This window comes from Cervus elaphus, chromosome 5 (genome assembly GCF_910594005.1).
Source record: "Cervus elaphus chromosome 5, mCerEla1.1, whole genome shotgun sequence".
Classification (NCBI taxonomy): domain Eukaryota; kingdom Metazoa; phylum Chordata; class Mammalia; order Artiodactyla; family Cervidae; genus Cervus; species Cervus elaphus.
The window spans coordinates 913,111-930,218 of record NC_057819.1 but is presented as its reverse complement, the minus strand read 5'-3'; the positions used below and the strand labels follow the sequence as shown (position 1 = coordinate 930,218).

Here is a 17,108-nt window from a genome sequence, read left to right as displayed (position 1 = left end):
CCCGTGTTCTCTCTACAGAGAGACAGCGTAGACCTCGGTCTGTCCTATCAGAGGCAGTGAGTCAGAAGCGCGCCTCTGTTCTCCCATCGCTGTGTCGTGGCCCACGAGGTGGGCGTGTTGGCACTGGGGGAGCCGCCGTCACGGGCGTGCAGGGCCTTTCCCGTCTCCAGCTGTCAGACGCAGTGAAGCAGCTCCTCTGAGCGGAGTATAAGGATTGCCTCAATTTACACTTTCTCCAGCGACGTATGCGAAAACACATTTTACAAGTCTTCTGTAGACACCTGCCTTGTCGCTGAACAGTAAATATACATTCCGAAAACTAAGATCAAAAAATAAAAAAAAAAAACTTAAGATCATGGCATCTGGTCCCATCACTTCATGGCAAATAGATGGGGAAACAGTGGAAACAGTGACAAACTTAATTTGGGGGGGCTCCAAAATCACTGCAGATGGTGATTGCAACCATGAAATTAAAAAGACACTCCTTGGAAGGAAAGTTATGATCAACCTAGACAGCATATTAAAAAGCAGAGACATTACTTTGCCAACAAAAGTCCGTCTAGTCAAGGCTATGGTTTTTCCAGTGGTCATGTATGGATGTGAGAGTTGGACTATAAAGAAAGCTGAGCACCGAAGAATTGATGCTTTTGAACTGTGGTGTTGGAGAAGACTCTTGAGGGTCCCTTGGACTGCAAGGAGATCCAACCAGTCCATCCTAAAGGAAATCAGTCCTGAATATTCATTGAAAGGACTGATGCTGAAGCTGAAACTCCAATACTTTGTCCACTTGATGCAAAGAGCTGACTCATTTGAAAAGACCGTAATGCTGAGGAAGATTAAGGGCAGGAGGAGAAGGGGACGACAGAGGATGAGATGGTTGGATGGCATCACTGACTTGATGGACATGAGTTTGAGTAAACTCCGGGAGTTGGTGATGGACAGGGAGGCCTGGCATGCTGCAGTCCATGGGGCCACAGAGTCGGACACGGCTGAGCGCCTGAGCTGAGCTGAAGCAGCTTGTACTAGTCTATCTGAACGTCTCAGGTGTGGAAGTTGTTGCCAGTGTTGTTTTGTTTGTTGGAGGGTTTTTTTTTTTTTTCTATTTTGAAATTATTTTAATTTACAAATAGATAACATCTTGGAAGACAAAAATGAAAAAACACAAAGTTCCCTGGACACGGAATCAGAGCTGGTCACCCCTGGGCCTGGAGACGGCAGGGCGCAGCAGCAGTGTGGGGCGCAGCGTGGGGCGCCGGGGCTGGGGGGGCAGCTGGTCCTGCGGGGTCGGGGGGCTCTGGGACTCGGGCTGTGTGGACTGACCGGCGATGCGGGCAGGGAGGCTGGGCTGCAGCAACCCGAGCAAGCCAGGGGCTCAGAGTGAGGCCGGGGGTGGGGGGTGGGGGGTGGGCACGGCCCAGGTCCCCCAGCCCGGGGTTCCCCAAGCCTCTGCCTCCATGAGAATAAGTAGCTGGGGGCGCCAGGCCCGCCTGTTTCTTGTCCCTCACACAGCCGGCCACAGCTGGGATGTTGGCTGTGTTGTTACAGCCCCCTCCCCACGTTACCAGCGGGCCAGGTAGGCACATGGAGGTCTCCCCATCTGGAAATCTACCTTAGGCCCCCGGCAAGAGTCCACTCTGCCGTCAGAACCCAAGGCCCAGGGAGGGCGCTGCAGGACTCGGGCCGCCCTCCAGGGGGCGCCGCGCCCTCACTTTGCGGCGGGCTTGGTGAGGCCAGGCCCTTCCCGGCTCCCCCTCACCCGTGGCTCGTTCGGCGGCCCCCCCTCGCTTCTGGGGCCTCGTTGGGTGCCGTCCAGGCCACCGGGACGGATCTCCTCAGGGCAAGGTGAGGACCTCGGGGGGCCCGAGGACCCCCACGTTTACACGCACCACCTCTAAGCCGGGGCCCTCACGGAGGCTGCCCACCCGCCTGCCTTCCGTCTCCGCTTTTGCTCCACGAGGATGTAATTGTTGCTGCCCCATGTCAGGGCATCTCCCCCCGCCGTCCTCAGCCTCCTTGCAGCCCCCAGCCCCACCCTGAGCACTGCTGTCTCCCAGGCTGCACCCGTCTGCTGTCCTGGAGGAGCCCCGCTGGAGGGCACCGCAGGTACCCCCAGATTCCTGGGGTACCTGGGGCACAAAGGGCTCACTGACTCAAAGAGATCACAGACCAAGATGGGAGCCCTGCACTGGAGACGCCCCCATTCTCCTGCTCCAAGTTGTCAGCCCGGCCAGAGCCCACCCCTCACCAGCAGCCTGGCTCTGGGGGGCCCCTAAACCCCTGAGCCTCGGCTCTCATCTGTAAAATGGAGACGACAGAACCTCCCTCCTCGGGCTGCCGTGGAGAGCGAAGCACAGCCGCGAAGCCACAGCCGCTGTCCTCCCATGGGGCTCAGTGTCTTCCCGGCTGGGGGCCGGGGGCTGGGGGCAGGGCCACAAGGTCAGTCCGGGGTGCAGTCGGGGCAGGCCGGATGGAGGCCCAGGGCACCCCGCCAAGCAGCAACATCTGCCCGTGTCGGGGCCCCTCCTGTGGCAGGAGCAGGGAGGGCTGGAACGAGGGGATCCCCTGCCCCCCTGCAGCTCCCGGCCCCACACCTGCCTGCAGAAGTGACCCTCGCAGGCCCTGCCCCTGCCCGCAGGTGCCTCCCCCAGCTCCCGCACCTGTAAAACGTGGGGAGATACGCCTGCCCCCCGGGTGTCTGCCTGCGACATAAAGAGGGGCCTCCTCAGAGGCTGGTCAGCCTGGCACCCCTGCCGGCGGGGAGGGAGGCCCAGAAACGGGGGAGATGGCAAATAAGAGGGCCCAGGAGACACTGGGCCGAGTCCCGCTGGGCTGAGTGACAGGTTTGCTGAGCCCCAGCCTTACCCGATCACAGCACAGGCTGGACGGCCAGCACCTGGAAACTCTGGGAAGGCCCCGGAGCAGGAACAGCACCTCCAGGCTAGGGGAGAGAGGCTGCCCAGGGAGGACTTCCTGGAGGAGGGGACGCGACACGCAACCAGGGTGCACCACGATTTACAGGAACCCGGGGAGCTCTCCAGGTGTAATGGCAGTGTGGAAAGAGACACATAAAATAAAATACAAAGTGGAAGGCGGCGTGTGTGGGGAGAGCGGGGGAGGGACGGCGCTGAACCCCCGAAGCCTTCCAGGTGTCCGGGTCAGTTGGGCTCGCTTCGGGAGCTTTCTGCGGGAGGTTCCACTGCCCCCACACTGCCAGAAGCCCCTGGTTCCAAGACTTAGGAAAGAGAGGAAAGGAAAGAGGGCCGGCCCGCCGCCAGCCTGGAGCCCCATGGGGGTCGCCAGGATGCCACGACCCCAGACCCCGCCGGCGTCCGGGGCCGAGGCCCCCGCGGCCTGCCCCGGGCCGCCCCACTTGCGCGGCGCCTTCCGGCGCTGGCTCCCGGCTCCGGCCGCAGTGTCGCCGCAGCGCCGGCCCCGCCCCGCCTGCCTGCCGGCGGCCCGGGAGGCTCCAGAGCGCAGGACGGCGCGGAGCGCAGGTGAGCCCGCGGGGCTGGGGGCGGCGCCGCGGAGGGGGCGGCGGGGCGGGGCGCACCCCTCTCGGCCTCCGCTCCCCTGACTGGCCGCCCGCTGGCGGCCGCGGTGGCCCCTATGTGTGCTGATCCCCTTCCTGGGCCGGTGGGGGTCCCGGAGGGAGGCTGGAAAGGCCTTCCCCGGGGGGGACGGGCTGCACGTGGGGGGGAGATGCGGCCACAGCGCCCCCCCACCTCGAGGGCCGGCGGCGGAGCTCAGACGCTGTCCCAGAAAACGAAGCCAGCCGCTGGTGGGGGGGCCGGGCCTCCGGGTGGGTGTGGGAAGGGCCCAGGGGACCCCCCAGTGAAGAACCGACCGGAGGAGTGGGGAGCAGGGCTCTGGGGCTGTTCTGGGGACACACGCGGGTCTGCAGGGGGTTAGCCCTCTGGGACTGTTACAACCGTTTGCAGTTTGGGCAGTTTGTGGACATGGACGGCACTCTGCCAAGATTCGGGGTGCCCTCTTGGTGTGTCCTGCCAAGGGCCTTTGCTAGGTGGGGGCGTCTGGACCCGCGGGGATGGGGGGGCTCCATGCCAGCCCGGCACATAGTAGCTCTGGGGAGGTTTCTGTCCCCAGCAAATCTCTCTCCAGGCCCAAGACCCCGGGAGTCTGGACATCTGGGCACCTGGGAAGGAGGGGACAGCCTCGACAGGCACCTGGTGGCAAGTTGAGGTCACCCCTCTTCTGGGGTGTCTGTGGCCCAGCAGGCAAGGCCGGAGGTCAGGCAGGAGGGAGGTGGGCAGGGCTGAGCCAGGGCCCGGGGAGGGGCACCCGTGTGCCCGGGGAGGGGCAGGTGGGGCGGGTGGAGGCCCCGTCTTACCGACCTGCCTTGGCAGTGAGTGGGGGAAAGAGCAAGGGTCCGCCTGCGCGGCCTTCAGGTGCCACCTCTCCCGCGACAGCCCGCCAGGGCGGCGAGACGGGCGCCAGGCAGTAGACGGTCCCCCCAGACTCCCTGCAGTTCCCAGGCCTCCTGCGCTCAGGGGCCCTCCGGGGCCCTCGCTGGGATCTGAACCAGACCAGGTAGACCTCAGCTGCTTTAAACTCCAGGAAGAACTTCTGGGGGGATAAGAGTGGGGAGCCCAGTGTAGACGAGCAGTCCAGCGTGTAAGCTGCATGCTCCAGGCGGCCCACATGCGGTCCTGGGAGCTCCCTGGAGGATGGGGTGACCCCTCCCCAGCCCCGCAGCTTGCAGGGCGGCACGGGGCCTTCCTGGGCTCCTGTCTGTCTTGGAAGTCACTAGGTGGGAGGCCACCCGGATGCCCCTACCTGCTGCTGGACCCTGGCAAGCCCTTGGCCCCCTCCCGTGTCTCCATCTGCTTTTGGGCAGAACCCCGACATCAGAGGCTTTGGCAAAGAGCGGGGGAGGGGGGCGGAAGTAGGGCGGTGTGCCTGGCCTCTGTTCCCCCTACTCTGTGGGGCCCGGGCGGGCAGCCCACTTTTGTTCGCATGGAGCTGGGTTTCCCTGGGGACCGCTGGCCTGCCCCCGGCCCCGCCCCCGGCCCTCCTGGCCACGGCGCGCAGGGGGAGGGGTGGACGCTGGGCCGCCTCCTGGACCCCTGCCCCGGCCCTGCCTTCCCGGACGGCGGCCTCGGTCCGGTCCACTCTGGCACCGGGACGGGAGGCAGCAGCTGCCCTTGGAGGAGGTGGGTACCGGGGCTGCCCGCCGAGGTTGGGGCAGGGCCAGGGAGTGCTAAATGCACCCCCCACCTAGGAGGAGGAGGGAGGACCTCCAGGATGAGAAGCTCTGATCTGTCAAGGTGACCTGGGTCTGACCCCAGGCACAGTGGCCGCCCTGGAGAACGGAGGGCCCCGGGGCTCCCGGGCGGTAGCACTCCGAGGGCCGCAGAAATTGGGGGTTTTCTGGACCTAAGGGAGGGCCCCCTAAGGGGGGGCCAAGCCAGAGGGGAGGGGAGTGAGAGTGCTGAGCCTGGGAGGCCGGAAGGGAGGCGCGGTCCGTCATGCCTCGGGGACCCGGCCCCAGCACGACCCCTTTCTGAAGCCTCCTGGCTCCGTCTCTCTGTGTCTCTACCCACAGCCTCATCCAAACCCTGGTCCCAAAGCTGCCGTTCTCCCCACAGGTCCCGGAGGCAGCTCCTGCTGGGATGGCAGCGCCAGCATCTCTGAGAGCCGCGGGGGGCCCAGCCCCCCAGGGGGCACCCTAGGCCTCCCACGGCTGCCACTCAGCGCGCCCTCCCGCCCGTGGGCCCCGCACCATGGGCGGCTGCTTCTCCAAGCCCAAGCCAGGTACCTATTCCCTTCTCGCCTCCCTCCGTCCCTCCCCCTCTGCCTCCGAAGTAGGTCAGACCCGGAGGCAGCCGAATGCTAACGCTGCAGGCAGGGGGGCTGGCTGGAGCCCTCTTTATCTGGGCCTCGGGGTGCTGGCGGTGGGAACAACAGCGGTGCCTTTGTCAGAAAGGGGAGGGGAGGCTTCCTCCTGCTGCTGGGGGCAGGGGGACCTATCCCCCTCAGAGCTGAGGAAGGGGGCTCTGGGGAGACCCCGGCCACCGTGTGGCCCAGGGCATGCGAGCAACCTCTCTGAGCCTCACCCACCCCCCCAAAAAATAAGCCTGAGCTCTCAAGACCACTCAGAGGTGGAGTGGACAGGTCCAGCCCTGCCATCTCTTCTGACCGCTGTGTGCCCTTGGGCTGCCTCCTAGGCCTCTCTGGACACACTCCCCTCTGGTGGAGGACGTCCCCACCCTGCCTGGCCCAAGCACTTCCGCCCCTGCCTGCTCGCCCAGCTGCCCTTACCTGATAGCCCGTGGCTCCACGACCTGGAAGCCCGCAAGCCTTTTCTCCTCTCCCTGGGCCTGAGGAGGAACCTGGAGGCAAGGGGGTGCCAGGCCCGCAGAGGGCCCCCTGCTCCCGAGCTGCGGAAACCCAGCCCTCGGGCGAAAGACGTAACTGTCTCGATCGCGGCTCCCACCCGTCGGCAGTGGGCCCCAGGGTACCGGCTGGCCCTGTAGCAGGCTCCTGTAGGGTTGCTGGGCTGGCTGGACGCCCTGGCAAAGGGGGCCTCGCAGAGCCCCAGCCCCAGGACCCCCAGGACAGGGACAGGTCACTCTCACCGCACCAGGGGCCGTGCTCTCGCGCTCACATCCGGAGCCTGCCCCGACTGTGTGGCCTCGGGTAGGCGACGTCACCTCTCCGAGCCTCTGCGTTCTCACCGTGAAACGGGCCCAGTCTCTGTGCCCCCGCCCTGGGTGGGGCGCTTGGCACGGGGCCGGCATCCAGGAGGCCCTCGCAGAATGCTGTCCTCTCCTCTGTGGGGGCTGGGCTCCCTGTGGGCTGTGGCAGGGGGCCAGGAGCTCAGGGCCCCGGCGCCCGCTCGGGGCAGGTGTGGGGTTGAGGCTTGGGAGTTTCAGCACATGGGAGTGGGAGCGTTCGGGCCAGGAGAGTTCTCTGGGGGTCCCCGGCCCACAGGGAGACCAGAGGGAGCACAAGAGGCTTGTGCGCAGTCCTCCCTTTCCACCTCCGGGGCCCCTGTGGCTCAGAGCACACGTCACAACACATCGCGGGCTCCGGGGGCCCGTGTTTCTCGGGAAGCGCTCCAAGCCCGTCCTCCCTAAGCTCAGAACTTGGGAGGAAGTGCAGGTCTCTAGGCATCTGGTCGCCCGCCTTTGTCGTTGCTGTTGTTACACCGGTCTTCATTGCTCTGCCCGGGCTTTCTCTAGCTGCAGCCAGCAAGGTCCGCCCTCCCTGAGGTGCGTGCGCTTCTCCTTGCAGAGCACAGGCTCCAGGCCCGGGGGCTTCAGGGGCTTGGGGACACAGGCTCGGGAGCTGCGGTGCAGGGCTGACCTGCTCCGCAGTGTGTGGAATCTTCCCAGGGATCAAACCCACATCCCCTGCACTGGCAGGCAGATTCTTATGCACCGTACCGCCAGGGAGGTCTCTGGTCACCTTCCTTTTATCAGGGACTGGCGCGACCTAGCAGCAGCAGCAGTGCTACTTAAAGGCGTCCCCTCTTTGCTGTGGCCACCAGGAGGCTCAGAGCTGCTAACCAGCTTCACCTACTGGGCATCTGCTCTCACTTGCTCTATGATTTCCTTCAGCTGCGCTGCCCCCAAGGAGGCGCGCTCCGTTCTTTCCATTTTACAATGAAGGCATCCGCTGAAAGGGGCTAAGGGTCCCCCAGGGCTCCTGCCTTGATGCCTTTCCGTTGGGCTGCATCACCGAGCGCCTTGGGTCTTCTGTCGGAGGACAGAGGATGGAAACAGCGGGGCTTGGCTGTGCTCCGGGCCCCCGCCGGGCTGCTCCTGTGAGCGCTGGTCTCTGCAGCTCACGTAACTGGTGTCAGCTGAATCCAGAGTATTTTTCTTTTTAATTCTTCTGAAAACATTCTATCGCCGTTACATCCAGGGTGGAAAATGAAGGCAAAAACCCAGCCCACCCAGAGGCTCCCACCTGACGCAACAGCTTCAGTGCGATGTGTGGGTGGGCCCTTCCCGCCCATGGAGTCAGGGGACCACGTTCAGCCCTGACTGCACCTTGGGTGGGGTGGGGTGGGGTGTGGCGCTGCGATGCAGGGATGAGGGGCAGGCCAGGCTGGGGGGTTAGGGCAGCATGAGGGGGGTGGCCAGTGGAGGCGACCCCTGGGCTGTGTCTAGGAGGACGGGCAGGGGTGAGCTGTGCCAGGAACGGACAAGGGCCCAGGCCAAGGGGGCCGCCGTTCAGGCTAAGGCCCCGAGGAGCCAGCTGGGCTCTTTCTTTCTGGAGGTCAGGTCTGGGGGGGGGGAAGGGCCTGGGGGCTCAGGGGCCCAGGGTTGGAGGGAGGGGCGCCCACGCTGTGCCAGGGCTCAGCGCCCTGTGTTCAGCCCTGCTCCCTGCAGCTACAGGCCAGGAGACCGGATTATCACTGCTGAAAATTCTGTTTATTGTTCCCTTCTAATTAGAAAAATACCCGAGGCTTATGGTGGGGAATTTGGAAAATGCGGAGAAGTATAAAGAAAGTGATAATCTCGCTAAGTGCCCCCTCCCAGTCGGCCCCATGGGAAGGGGGTATGCCTTGTGCCCTCCGCATGCACTGCCCGGGTGGGGTCCATCCCCAAGGCCCCCTGCACCCAGCACCTGGTAAATAATGAAGGGATCTCCAGCTGGCCAGAGCAGCTATCTCCAGTTGAAATTATGTAGCATATACACTTTTTTCTTTTAATTCTGAAAAAATTTCAAACCTCTGCAGACCTCGGTTACCCAGATTCACTCAGGGACCGTGACCCAGGCTGCGTCCCAAGTTTCTCAGGCCGCCCCCGTCCTCCGTGGTGGCCACGCCCTCGGGGTCAGCAGGGTTCCAGCCCCAAGTTCTTACCTGCACGCGGGTTCCTGGAGAAGGGGCCGCTTCAGGGGCGAATGCGCACTGCTGGTGCCCCTGGCTCATTTTGTTAGTGAGAAAGAAAACTCATGAGACATCACATCGAGTTTGCCCAGGGTCCCCCCAGCACCTCCGCTCTGCCTCCTGCTGGAGGGGTGGGTGAGAGATGGGCCCGGCTGGAGGCTCACCCCAACCCGCCCCCTGCCCACAGTGGAGCTCAAGATCGAAGTGGTGCTGCCCGAGAAGGACCGGGGCAAGGAGGAGCTGTCCGCCGGCGGCAAGGGCAGCCCCCGGGCCTACCAGGGCAACGGCGCTGCCCGCCACTTCCACGCAGACGAGCGCCTGCCCGCCCCCCACCCCTACCCCGGCACCCAGGACTGTGTGGAGGCCGCTGTCTGCCACGTCAAGGACCTGGAGAACGGCCAGTGGGTGCTGGGCCTGGGAGGGCCTGGGAGGCGGGGGTGGGGGCACGGCCTGGAAGGGGCCCACGACCAGCTCCACATCCAGCCTCGGTGGCTGCTGCTGGTCTGGGGCTGGGGGCTGCTCCCTGGCCTCTGAGGGCAGCCCCCCTGCCCCCAGGATGCGGGAGGTGGAGCTGGGCTGGGGGAAGGTGCTGCTGCTGAAGGACAACGGGGAGTTCCACGCCCTGGGCCACAAGTGTCCGCACTATGGCGCGCCCCTGGTGAAAGGTGAGGTGTGGGTGCCTGCAGGGGCGGGGCGGCCCATCTGCCGGCGGGGGCTCCGGGGCCGTGGGGCCAGGCCCGTGGTGCCCTTGGAGCGGGGCCCCTGCTGGTGGCCCAGCCCTGCCCCCTCCAGGGGTGCTGTCCCGCGGCCGGGTCCGCTGCCCCTGGCACGGCGCCTGCTTCAGCGTCAGCAGCGGGGACCTGGAGGACTTCCCGGGCCTGGACAGTCTGCACAAGTTCCAGGTGGGGCCAGGCGTGCAGTGGGGTGAGCCCTGGGGGTGCAGGGGCCGGAGCACCCCAAAGCCCGGGCCTGAGCTCCACAGCCCTTGCAGGTGAAGATCGAGAAGGAGAAGGTGTACGTCCGGGCCAGCAAGCAGGTGAGGGTGCGGGGCTGGGGCTCAGGCCGAGGGAGAGACGGCGGGAGGGCCTCTGGGTCCCTGGGGTGGGAGGGAGCCTGGCGGGCCGGCCGGGGGGCAGGCGAAGGGCTTCCCCGGTGCGGCAGAGGCACCACTGGGGCAGAAGAGCCTGGCCCGCTGGGTGGGCACAGCGGGGATGGCGGCGACCCCCACTCCCAGCTGCCCCCAGCTTGCCGGCCGCCCCCAGGCCTTGCAGCTGCAGCGAAGGACCAAGGTGATGGCCACGTGCATCTCGCCAAGCGCCGGCCACAGCGGCAGCACCAACGTGCTGATCGTGGGCGCAGGTTGGTGGTGGGTCCTCGGGGGCAGGGTGGGTTAGGGAGGGGGCTCCTGACACCTGTCCCCCGCCTTCCCCTCCGCTCAGGGGCAGCCGGCCTGGTGTGCGCGGAGACGCTGCGGCAGGAGGGCTTCTCGGACAGGATCGTGTTGTGTACGCTGGACCGCTACCTCCCCTACGACCGGCCCAAGCTCAGCAAGGTGGGCGGGGCGTGTTTGGGTCTGGGCGGGGCGTGGATGGGGCTGGGTGGGGCGTGAACGGTGCAGGGCGGGGCCAGACCCTCGCCCTTCTGCCCACAGTTAGGGCCCCTGGGACCCCGCTCGCCACCCCCCGGGGGTCCGGGCGGCTGCCCTCTCTGCTCGTGCCAGGCCCGTCTGTGGTGCCCAGGAGGTCTGGTTGGCGGAGTTCCGCCCTGGAGCCTCTGTGTGGCCCGGGCTGCCCCGCACCCACGAGGCCTCGGTCCTCAGCTGCCAAGGGCACGGTGGCCGCCTGGCCCCATCTCAAGCCGGCATCCCCGGCAGTCGCTGGACGCACAGCCGGAGCAGCTGGCCCTGAGGCCCAAGGAGTTCTTCCGAGCCCACGGCATCGAGGTGCTCACGGAGGCCCAGGTGCCGACGAGGCGGGGGAGCAGGCCTGGGAGGGCTTCCTGGGCGCTGTGGAGGGCGGGCCTGAGGCCCCTGGAGGTGTGGGTGCGGCCTGCACCCCCCTGCCCAGGGGCCCAGGCACCCAGGGGTGCCCCAGACCTGGGGGGATCATAGCACACACAGGGCCCCAGGGTGGTGGGGTGGGGCCTGGGGCTTCAAGAGGGCTTTGAGGAGGAGGTGGGGCTGAAAAGTGAGAGGGCGTTGCCGGTGCGGGAGGAAGGTTCAGCGGGTGGTGGAACTGCCCAGAGGGCCTGGCGGGTGGAGGACCCGGAGACAGCGCTCTGCCCTGCGGGGGTCTTAGGTGGTCACGGTGGACGTGAGGAACAAGAAGGCCGTGTTCAAGGATGGCTTCAAGCTGGAGTACAGCAAGCTGCTGCTGGCGCCTGGGAGCAGGTGGGAGGGGCCCCCCGCCCCCCGCCAGGCAGGGGGAGGGCTCGCTGCAGGGGTGGCCCAGGAGCCGCCCCTCTCCCCAATTCTGGCCCGTCTCAGCCCCAAGACCCTGAACTGCAAAGGCAAAGACGTGGAGAACGTGTTCACCATCCGGACGCCCGAGGATGCCAACCGCGTGGTGAGGCTGGCCCGGGGCCGCAACGCCGTCGTGGTGGGGGCCGGCTTCCTGGGTGAGCAGCCGGGGGAGCCCGGGGCGGCGCTGGCAGGGGCGGTGCAGGGTGCCAGCCCGCCCCACCCCACCCCTGCCCCTCCCCAGGGATGGAGGTGGCCGCCTACCTGACCGAGAAGGCTCACTCGGTGTCCGTGGTGGAGCTTGAGGAGACACCCTTCAGGAGGTTCCTGGGAGAGCGCGTTGGCCGCGCCCTTATGAGGGTGAGCCCCCCTGGGGACCCACCGTGCTGGGCCCCTGCCTGCCCCATCCCTCCCATTCAGCTCTCACTCCTGCACCCCCTGCCCCACCCCCACCGCCTGGCAGATGTTTGAGAACAACCGCGTCAAGTTCTACATGCAGACGGAGGTGTCAGAGTTGCGGGCCCAGGAGGGCAAGGTGGGCCCTCCTCCACCCCCACCCCCGGCCCTTCTGCCCCCTCTCCTGTGCCCCGGAGCTGCTCACCTGCCCGCCGCTCTCCGCAGCTGAAGGAGGTCGTGCTGAAGAGCAGCAAGGTGGTGCGGGCCGATGTCTGCGTGGTGGGCATCGGTGAGTGGGGGGCGGGAGGCGGCAGGGAGCAGGGTCACCCCCTCTTGCTCAACGCTGACCTCAGGCCAGTCCCTTCCCCTCCCCCAGCCTGTCTGACTATACCCACCGGTCAGGGCTCTTGGGGAGTCGGTACTTGACCTGGGCTGGTACGGGACATGCTTCTAGGGACCCCTGCCCAGTAACTGCGCAGACACAGATGAGGCTCTAGCTGGCCCCTGCTCCAGCTGAAATGCCAGTCGGGGGAGGAGGTGGCATGGGCTGGGGGGAGGTGCGGCATGCCCACCCCCACCAGGGGCTTCACAGAGAGCTTCTCAGAGGTGGTACGTGAGGTCTGATGGGAGGCACCGGGGTCTCTGGGGGTCCACGCAGAGGGGACGGGCTGTGAAGGCATGGGCTGGGCTGGGCTGCTGTGAACACAGTGGCCCTGTCCTGCCAGGCGCGGTGCCTGCCACGGGCTTCCTGAGGCAAAGCGGCATCAGTCTGGACTCCCGAGGTTTCATCCCTGTCAACAAGGTGGGGCCGTTGGGGCAGGTGGGCAAGCTGCCAGTGGGGCTGGGGGAGGACCCATTTGGGGTGCCTGTCACCCATGAGCCCCGCACCCCCCACAGATGATGCAGACCAACATTCCCGGCGTGTTTGCAGCCGGCGACGCCGTCACTTTCCCTCTGGCCTGGAGAAACAGCCGCAAAGTGAACATCCCCCACTGGCAGATGGCTCACGCCCAGGGTACCGTCAGCCCGGAGGCAGCAGGGGGTGGGAGGCTGTCCCCGGGCCCTGGCCTCCCCCCAGGCCCGCCCCTCAGTTGCTGCCCTTGGGTCCTGCTCCCTGGGTCCGCCATTCAAGGCTCTGCAGTGGCCCGTCCCACCAGCCTCATGCAGGTGATGGAGCCAGCTCGCTGCCACCTCCTTCTCTAGCCCCATCCAACATCCTCTGGGCACCCGGTTCTGCCCGCCACCGTGTCCCACCCCACTGTCCCTGCACCAGCCTCTCCTTTCCTGTTGTCCTCGGACATCACATTCCACAGAAGTCCTCGCAAACCCGTGCAGTCACGGGGGGTGGGGGGGGGCGGGGTTTAGTAGGACCCGGTCCAGCTCCCCACTGCATCCCCTTTGGGCCACCCGATGGACTCTGTGAACCAGGCTGCTGCCTGCAGGCCCCTGGGAGGTGGGTGGCTGGGCCTGGAAACCCTCCTCCCCCTCCCCTTGGGCGGTCACTGCACACACCTGGTCCAGGCCCCTCAGCTGCAGGTACAGTCAGTTAGCTTCTCAGAGGCTGGACGGCCAGACCCCCTGCACCCTCTTCTGTTCCCTTCACCCTCACGTCATCTGAGCCTGAAGCCCCTCTCCTGGTGCCAGCCTCTGTTCAGGTCCAAGGTCTGCGGTTGGTGCTAGGTTTGAAGGAACACAAACTGCTCATATCAGTTCAGTTCAGTTGCTCAGTTGTTTCTGACTCTCTGTGACCCCATGGACTGCAGCACGCCAGGCCTCCCTGTCCATCACCAACTACTGGAGCTTGCTCAAACTCATGTCCATTGAGTCAGTGATGCCATCCAACCATCTCATCCTTTGTTATCCCCTTCTCCTCCCGCCTTCAATCTTTCCCAGCATCAGGGTCTTTTCAAATGAGTCAGTTCTTCCCACCTGGTGGCCAAAGTATTGGAGCTTCAGCATCAGTCCTTCCAATGAACACCCAGGACTGATCTTTAGGATGGACTGGTTGGATCTCCTTGCAGTCCAAGGGACTCTCAAGAGTCTTCTCTAACACCACAGTTCAAAAGCGTCAGTCTTTTGAACTGCTCATATAACTAACGTTTAACCGGGAGGGTCCAGGGGACAGTCACAGACATCCAACTGCAGGGGTCCGAGGGGGCCTCGATCAAACAGGGAAGCCACGCCCCCTTTCTGTCTCGGGCCTTGAATCAACCTGTCGTCCTTGCTTCCCTGGACACTGGTGCCCCATTGTCCCGCCTCCCTCCTCAGACCTGACCAGTCTGGTGAGGTGTCTGAGTCACACCTGACGTGGTGGCCCCGGGAAGCCGGCCCCTTCCGGACCCAGTCCAGACACTGGACGTCAGTGGCCAGCTTTGGGCCCAGCGTGACCTCTGCACCCGTCATTGGCAAGCAGGGGTGGGCACTCCCCGTCCCTGCCCCACATATCAGGGATCCCCGGAGAGTGGGGCGGGGGAGCAGGCAGTAGAGTGGTGGCAAGGGCTCGGGGCGGAGCGCTGACGACCCCGGGACCCACAGGGCGCGTGGCGGCCCAGAACATGCTGGCACAGGAGGCGGAGATCAGCACGGTGCCCTATCTGTGGACCGCCATGTTTGGCAAGAGCCTGCGCTACGCAGGTACCAAGGGGCCTGGCCGCGGGCGGGCCCAGGTGCGGCGGAGTGCGGGGGCAGGGCTGGGAGCATCTCGGGGCGGGGCTCGGAGCACCCCAGGGGCGGGGCCAGGAGCATCGGGGGCGGGGCTAGGAGCATCGGGGGCGGGGCTCGGAGCACCCCAGGGGCGGGGCTAGGCGCATCCCGGGGCGGGGCCAGGAGCATCGGGGCGGGGCTAGAAGCATCCTGGGGGCGGGGCCGGGAGCATCCCGGGGTGGGGCTAGGAGCATCCCAGGGGGCGGTGCTAGGAGCATCCCGGGGCGGGGCCAGGAGCGTCCCGGGGCGGGGCTAGGAGCATCCCGGGGGCGGGACCACGGCGACTGCAGGAGGAAGCCAGGAGCTCGCTGGCGGCGGGACTAGATCCCCCTTACAGGTCCGCCGGGGGCATCGTGGGAATGGTACTGCACGCGGACCTGGTGAAGCCACGTCCCCTCCGCCCGTCCCGCAGGTTATGGAGAAGGCTTCGACGACGTCATCATCCAAGGGGATCTGGACGAGCTCAAGTTCGTGGCTTTTTACACCAAGTGAGAGCCGCGGGGATGAGAAGCAGGGGGCACTTGGCCGGGAGAAGCGCTGCTCCGGAGGAGCCGGCTTCGCCGGGCGGTAGGCCGAAGGGCAAGGTGGGCCAGCTAGGCGCCAGGAGAGGAGCACAGAGGTGGGGCACAGCCGTTCCGCGGGAGGCGGACACTTCATCTCAGGTCAGCTCTTGGAGATAGGGGTTGACAGCCTACTTTTACACCGAGGACAGTGACACAGGTAGAGGGCGGGGTCCCAGGACAGGTCTCGGCCTTAAACCCCACTGGGCAGGAGTGTCATGGGGTCCTGCGGGACCAGAAGCTGTGCTGGGCCAAGGGGGTGCCAGGTGGTCAGAGCATTCCCCCGGTCCCAAGTGAGAGCCACCCTGGGCCCCGGCTGCATCCGGGTCTCCAAGGACAGGGGTTGCTGCTGGCCAGTCCTCAGGCTCGGCCACCTCTCCCTGCAGGGGCGACGAGGTGATCTCCGTAGCCAGCATGAACTACGACCCCATCGTGTCTAAGGTGGCTGAGGTGCTGGCCTCTGGCCGCACCATCCGGAAGCGGGAGGTGGAGTGAGTGTGGGCGCTGGAGGCCCCAGGGAGGGGGCAGACGTCCCGGAGGCCTTGGTTCAAGCTGCCCATGGCAGTGAGCTGCCCCCACAGTCTCCCGGGGCTCCCGTCCCCCCATCAACCAGCTTGAAGCTCCTAGGGTTACGGTGTCATGTGGGACAAGGGTTGTGGTTTGGGAGCGGGCTGCTTATTTGTGCTCTTGTGGATAGAAGGGAAGGAGGCCGTGTCCAGGGCAGGGCCAGTGCTGCAGGGAAGGGTCAAGACCCACTGCCCGGGCAGTTATGGGGCCCAGGACACCCCACTGCCCAGAACACAGCCATGGAAAAACGTGATTCGCATTGCTCCTGGGGACGCCCTGACAGAGTCCTGGGGTGGTTGCTCGGGGTCTGAGGGACACGGGACAGAAGCCATTACTGCTGTAATCTCATCCCGGCATGGTACCACTGGGCCTCACCCTGTGGGCTCAGCCGACCTGCAGAGCCCCCCACACCCCACGCCCACCCCGCTGCCCAGGGCCGAGGAAAGCCTGGATAGAGGGGCTCACGCTGGAAATGGGGAACCAAGGGAGGGGCCAGGAATGACACGCTGTCTCCCTGGCCTTCTCTGTCTCTCCCTCTTGCCTTCGAGAAGGCTGTTTGTCCTGCACAACAAGTACGTGGGTCCTCTCCTTCCTCTGAGCCTTGCCCACCTCAGCCCGGAGCCTGCGCCCGGTGGTCTCTCCCTCTGCCCAAGGGCACTTCCCTGCCGGGCACCAGGGCCGTGCACAGCTCCCTGCTGTCTTCAAGGGCCCGCTGTTCCTGGTGCCCAGGGGGCACCTGCTGCCCGCTGCCCTCACGCCTCCTCCCTCGTTCCTACAGGACCGGTGACATGTCCTGGCTCACAGGGAAAGGCTCCTGAGTTTGCACACAACACAGGCTCGCTGGGGCGCCAGGGACAGAGGCCAAGCCCCAGAGGTCAAGTGCCAACCTCCAGTTCCCCAGGACCCCCGGGGGGCAGACCCTGAGCGCCCCCAGTGCTTGCCTTCGGCTGCCTGGCTCACCACCCTGCACCTTGCAGAGAGTCCTCTCTGGTCTCCAGGAGATGCTCACCACCCAAGGCCTGCAGTGCCGACTGATGGCTGGCAGTGGGGGAGGCGGGGTGGGCTTGCTTCTTCCTCTACTGGGACGGGTCCCCTGTGGGACCCTGCAACGTACTAGATATTATCTTAACATTAAAACGCACACGTTTGCAGATCTGTGTGACTTCCACTATACCTGGGCAAACTCTCACGAGGGAGAAAGCAGATCACGGGGGACACAGGCACAACCAGAGACCACCGAAGTGTCACACGGAGGAAGTTTGGTCTGGGAGCGTCCTGAGGAGGGAGCAGCTGATTCTGCACCCCCCGGGGATTAGGGAAGGCCCCCGGCAGACCAAAGTCCTGGGTCTGGATTTTGAAGGAAGGGCACTGCAGGTAGAGGGGACAGCACGTGTACCAAGGGTTTAAGACGGGAGGTGCTTCTTCAGGGCAGAGGCAGCTCGCGCTTGGCTGACCACATTAGGGCCGAGGGCTGGGTCTCGTGGCAACCTAAGCTTCCTGAATGTCCATTTCGGAGATGAAGCAGCTGAAGCTCTGCCTAGAGTAGGACCGAGAACCCAGGGCC

General features: G+C 65.5%; 1 protein-coding gene across 9 annotated transcripts; it reads left to right on the top strand.

The window, feature by feature from the left end:
* Positions 1 to 5,608: 5,608 nt before the first annotated feature.
* AIFM3 (apoptosis inducing factor mitochondria associated 3) lies at positions 5,609 to 16,697 on the top strand. Of its 9 annotated transcripts, none has more exons than XM_043901099.1 (20): positions 5,609 to 5,772; positions 9,048 to 9,261; positions 9,416 to 9,525; positions 9,653 to 9,762; positions 9,852 to 9,896; positions 10,123 to 10,219; positions 10,300 to 10,412; positions 10,734 to 10,820; positions 11,158 to 11,249; positions 11,346 to 11,476; positions 11,563 to 11,678; positions 11,782 to 11,853; positions 11,940 to 12,003; positions 12,440 to 12,516; positions 12,612 to 12,729; positions 14,250 to 14,348; positions 14,830 to 14,905; positions 15,364 to 15,468; positions 16,096 to 16,116; positions 16,323 to 16,697. In XM_043901099.1, exons 1-20 carry the CDS (start codon positions 5,742 to 5,744, stop codon positions 16,360 to 16,362), a joined length of 1,818 nt encoding a protein of 605 aa, XP_043757034.1. In that variant the 5' UTR covers positions 5,609 to 5,741; the 3' UTR covers positions 16,363 to 16,697. The 9 variants fall into 9 exon arrangements, 7 of the variants coding, with proteins under 7 accessions (XP_043757034.1, XP_043757033.1, XP_043757031.1 ...); XM_043901098.1 differs by having other exon boundaries at positions 10,680 to 10,820; positions 11,818 to 11,853; XM_043901096.1 differs by having other exon boundaries at positions 10,680 to 10,820.
* Positions 16,698 to 17,108: the final 411 nt, after the last annotated feature.

Excerpts from the sequence above, each read along its gene's own strand:
- AIFM3 (XM_043901096.1), top strand. The coding sequence starts at position 5,742 with ATGGGCGGCTGCTTCTCCAAGCCCAAGCCAG. Across the intron at positions 11,477-11,562 it reads GGTGGGGGCCGGCTTCCTGG|GGATGGAGGTGGCCGCCTAC; the intron begins GTGAGCAGCCGG and ends GCCCCTCCCCAG. Across the intron at positions 12,004-12,439 it reads TGTCTGCGTGGTGGGCATCG|GCGCGGTGCCTGCCACGGGC; the intron begins GTGAGTGGGGGG and ends CTGTCCTGCCAG.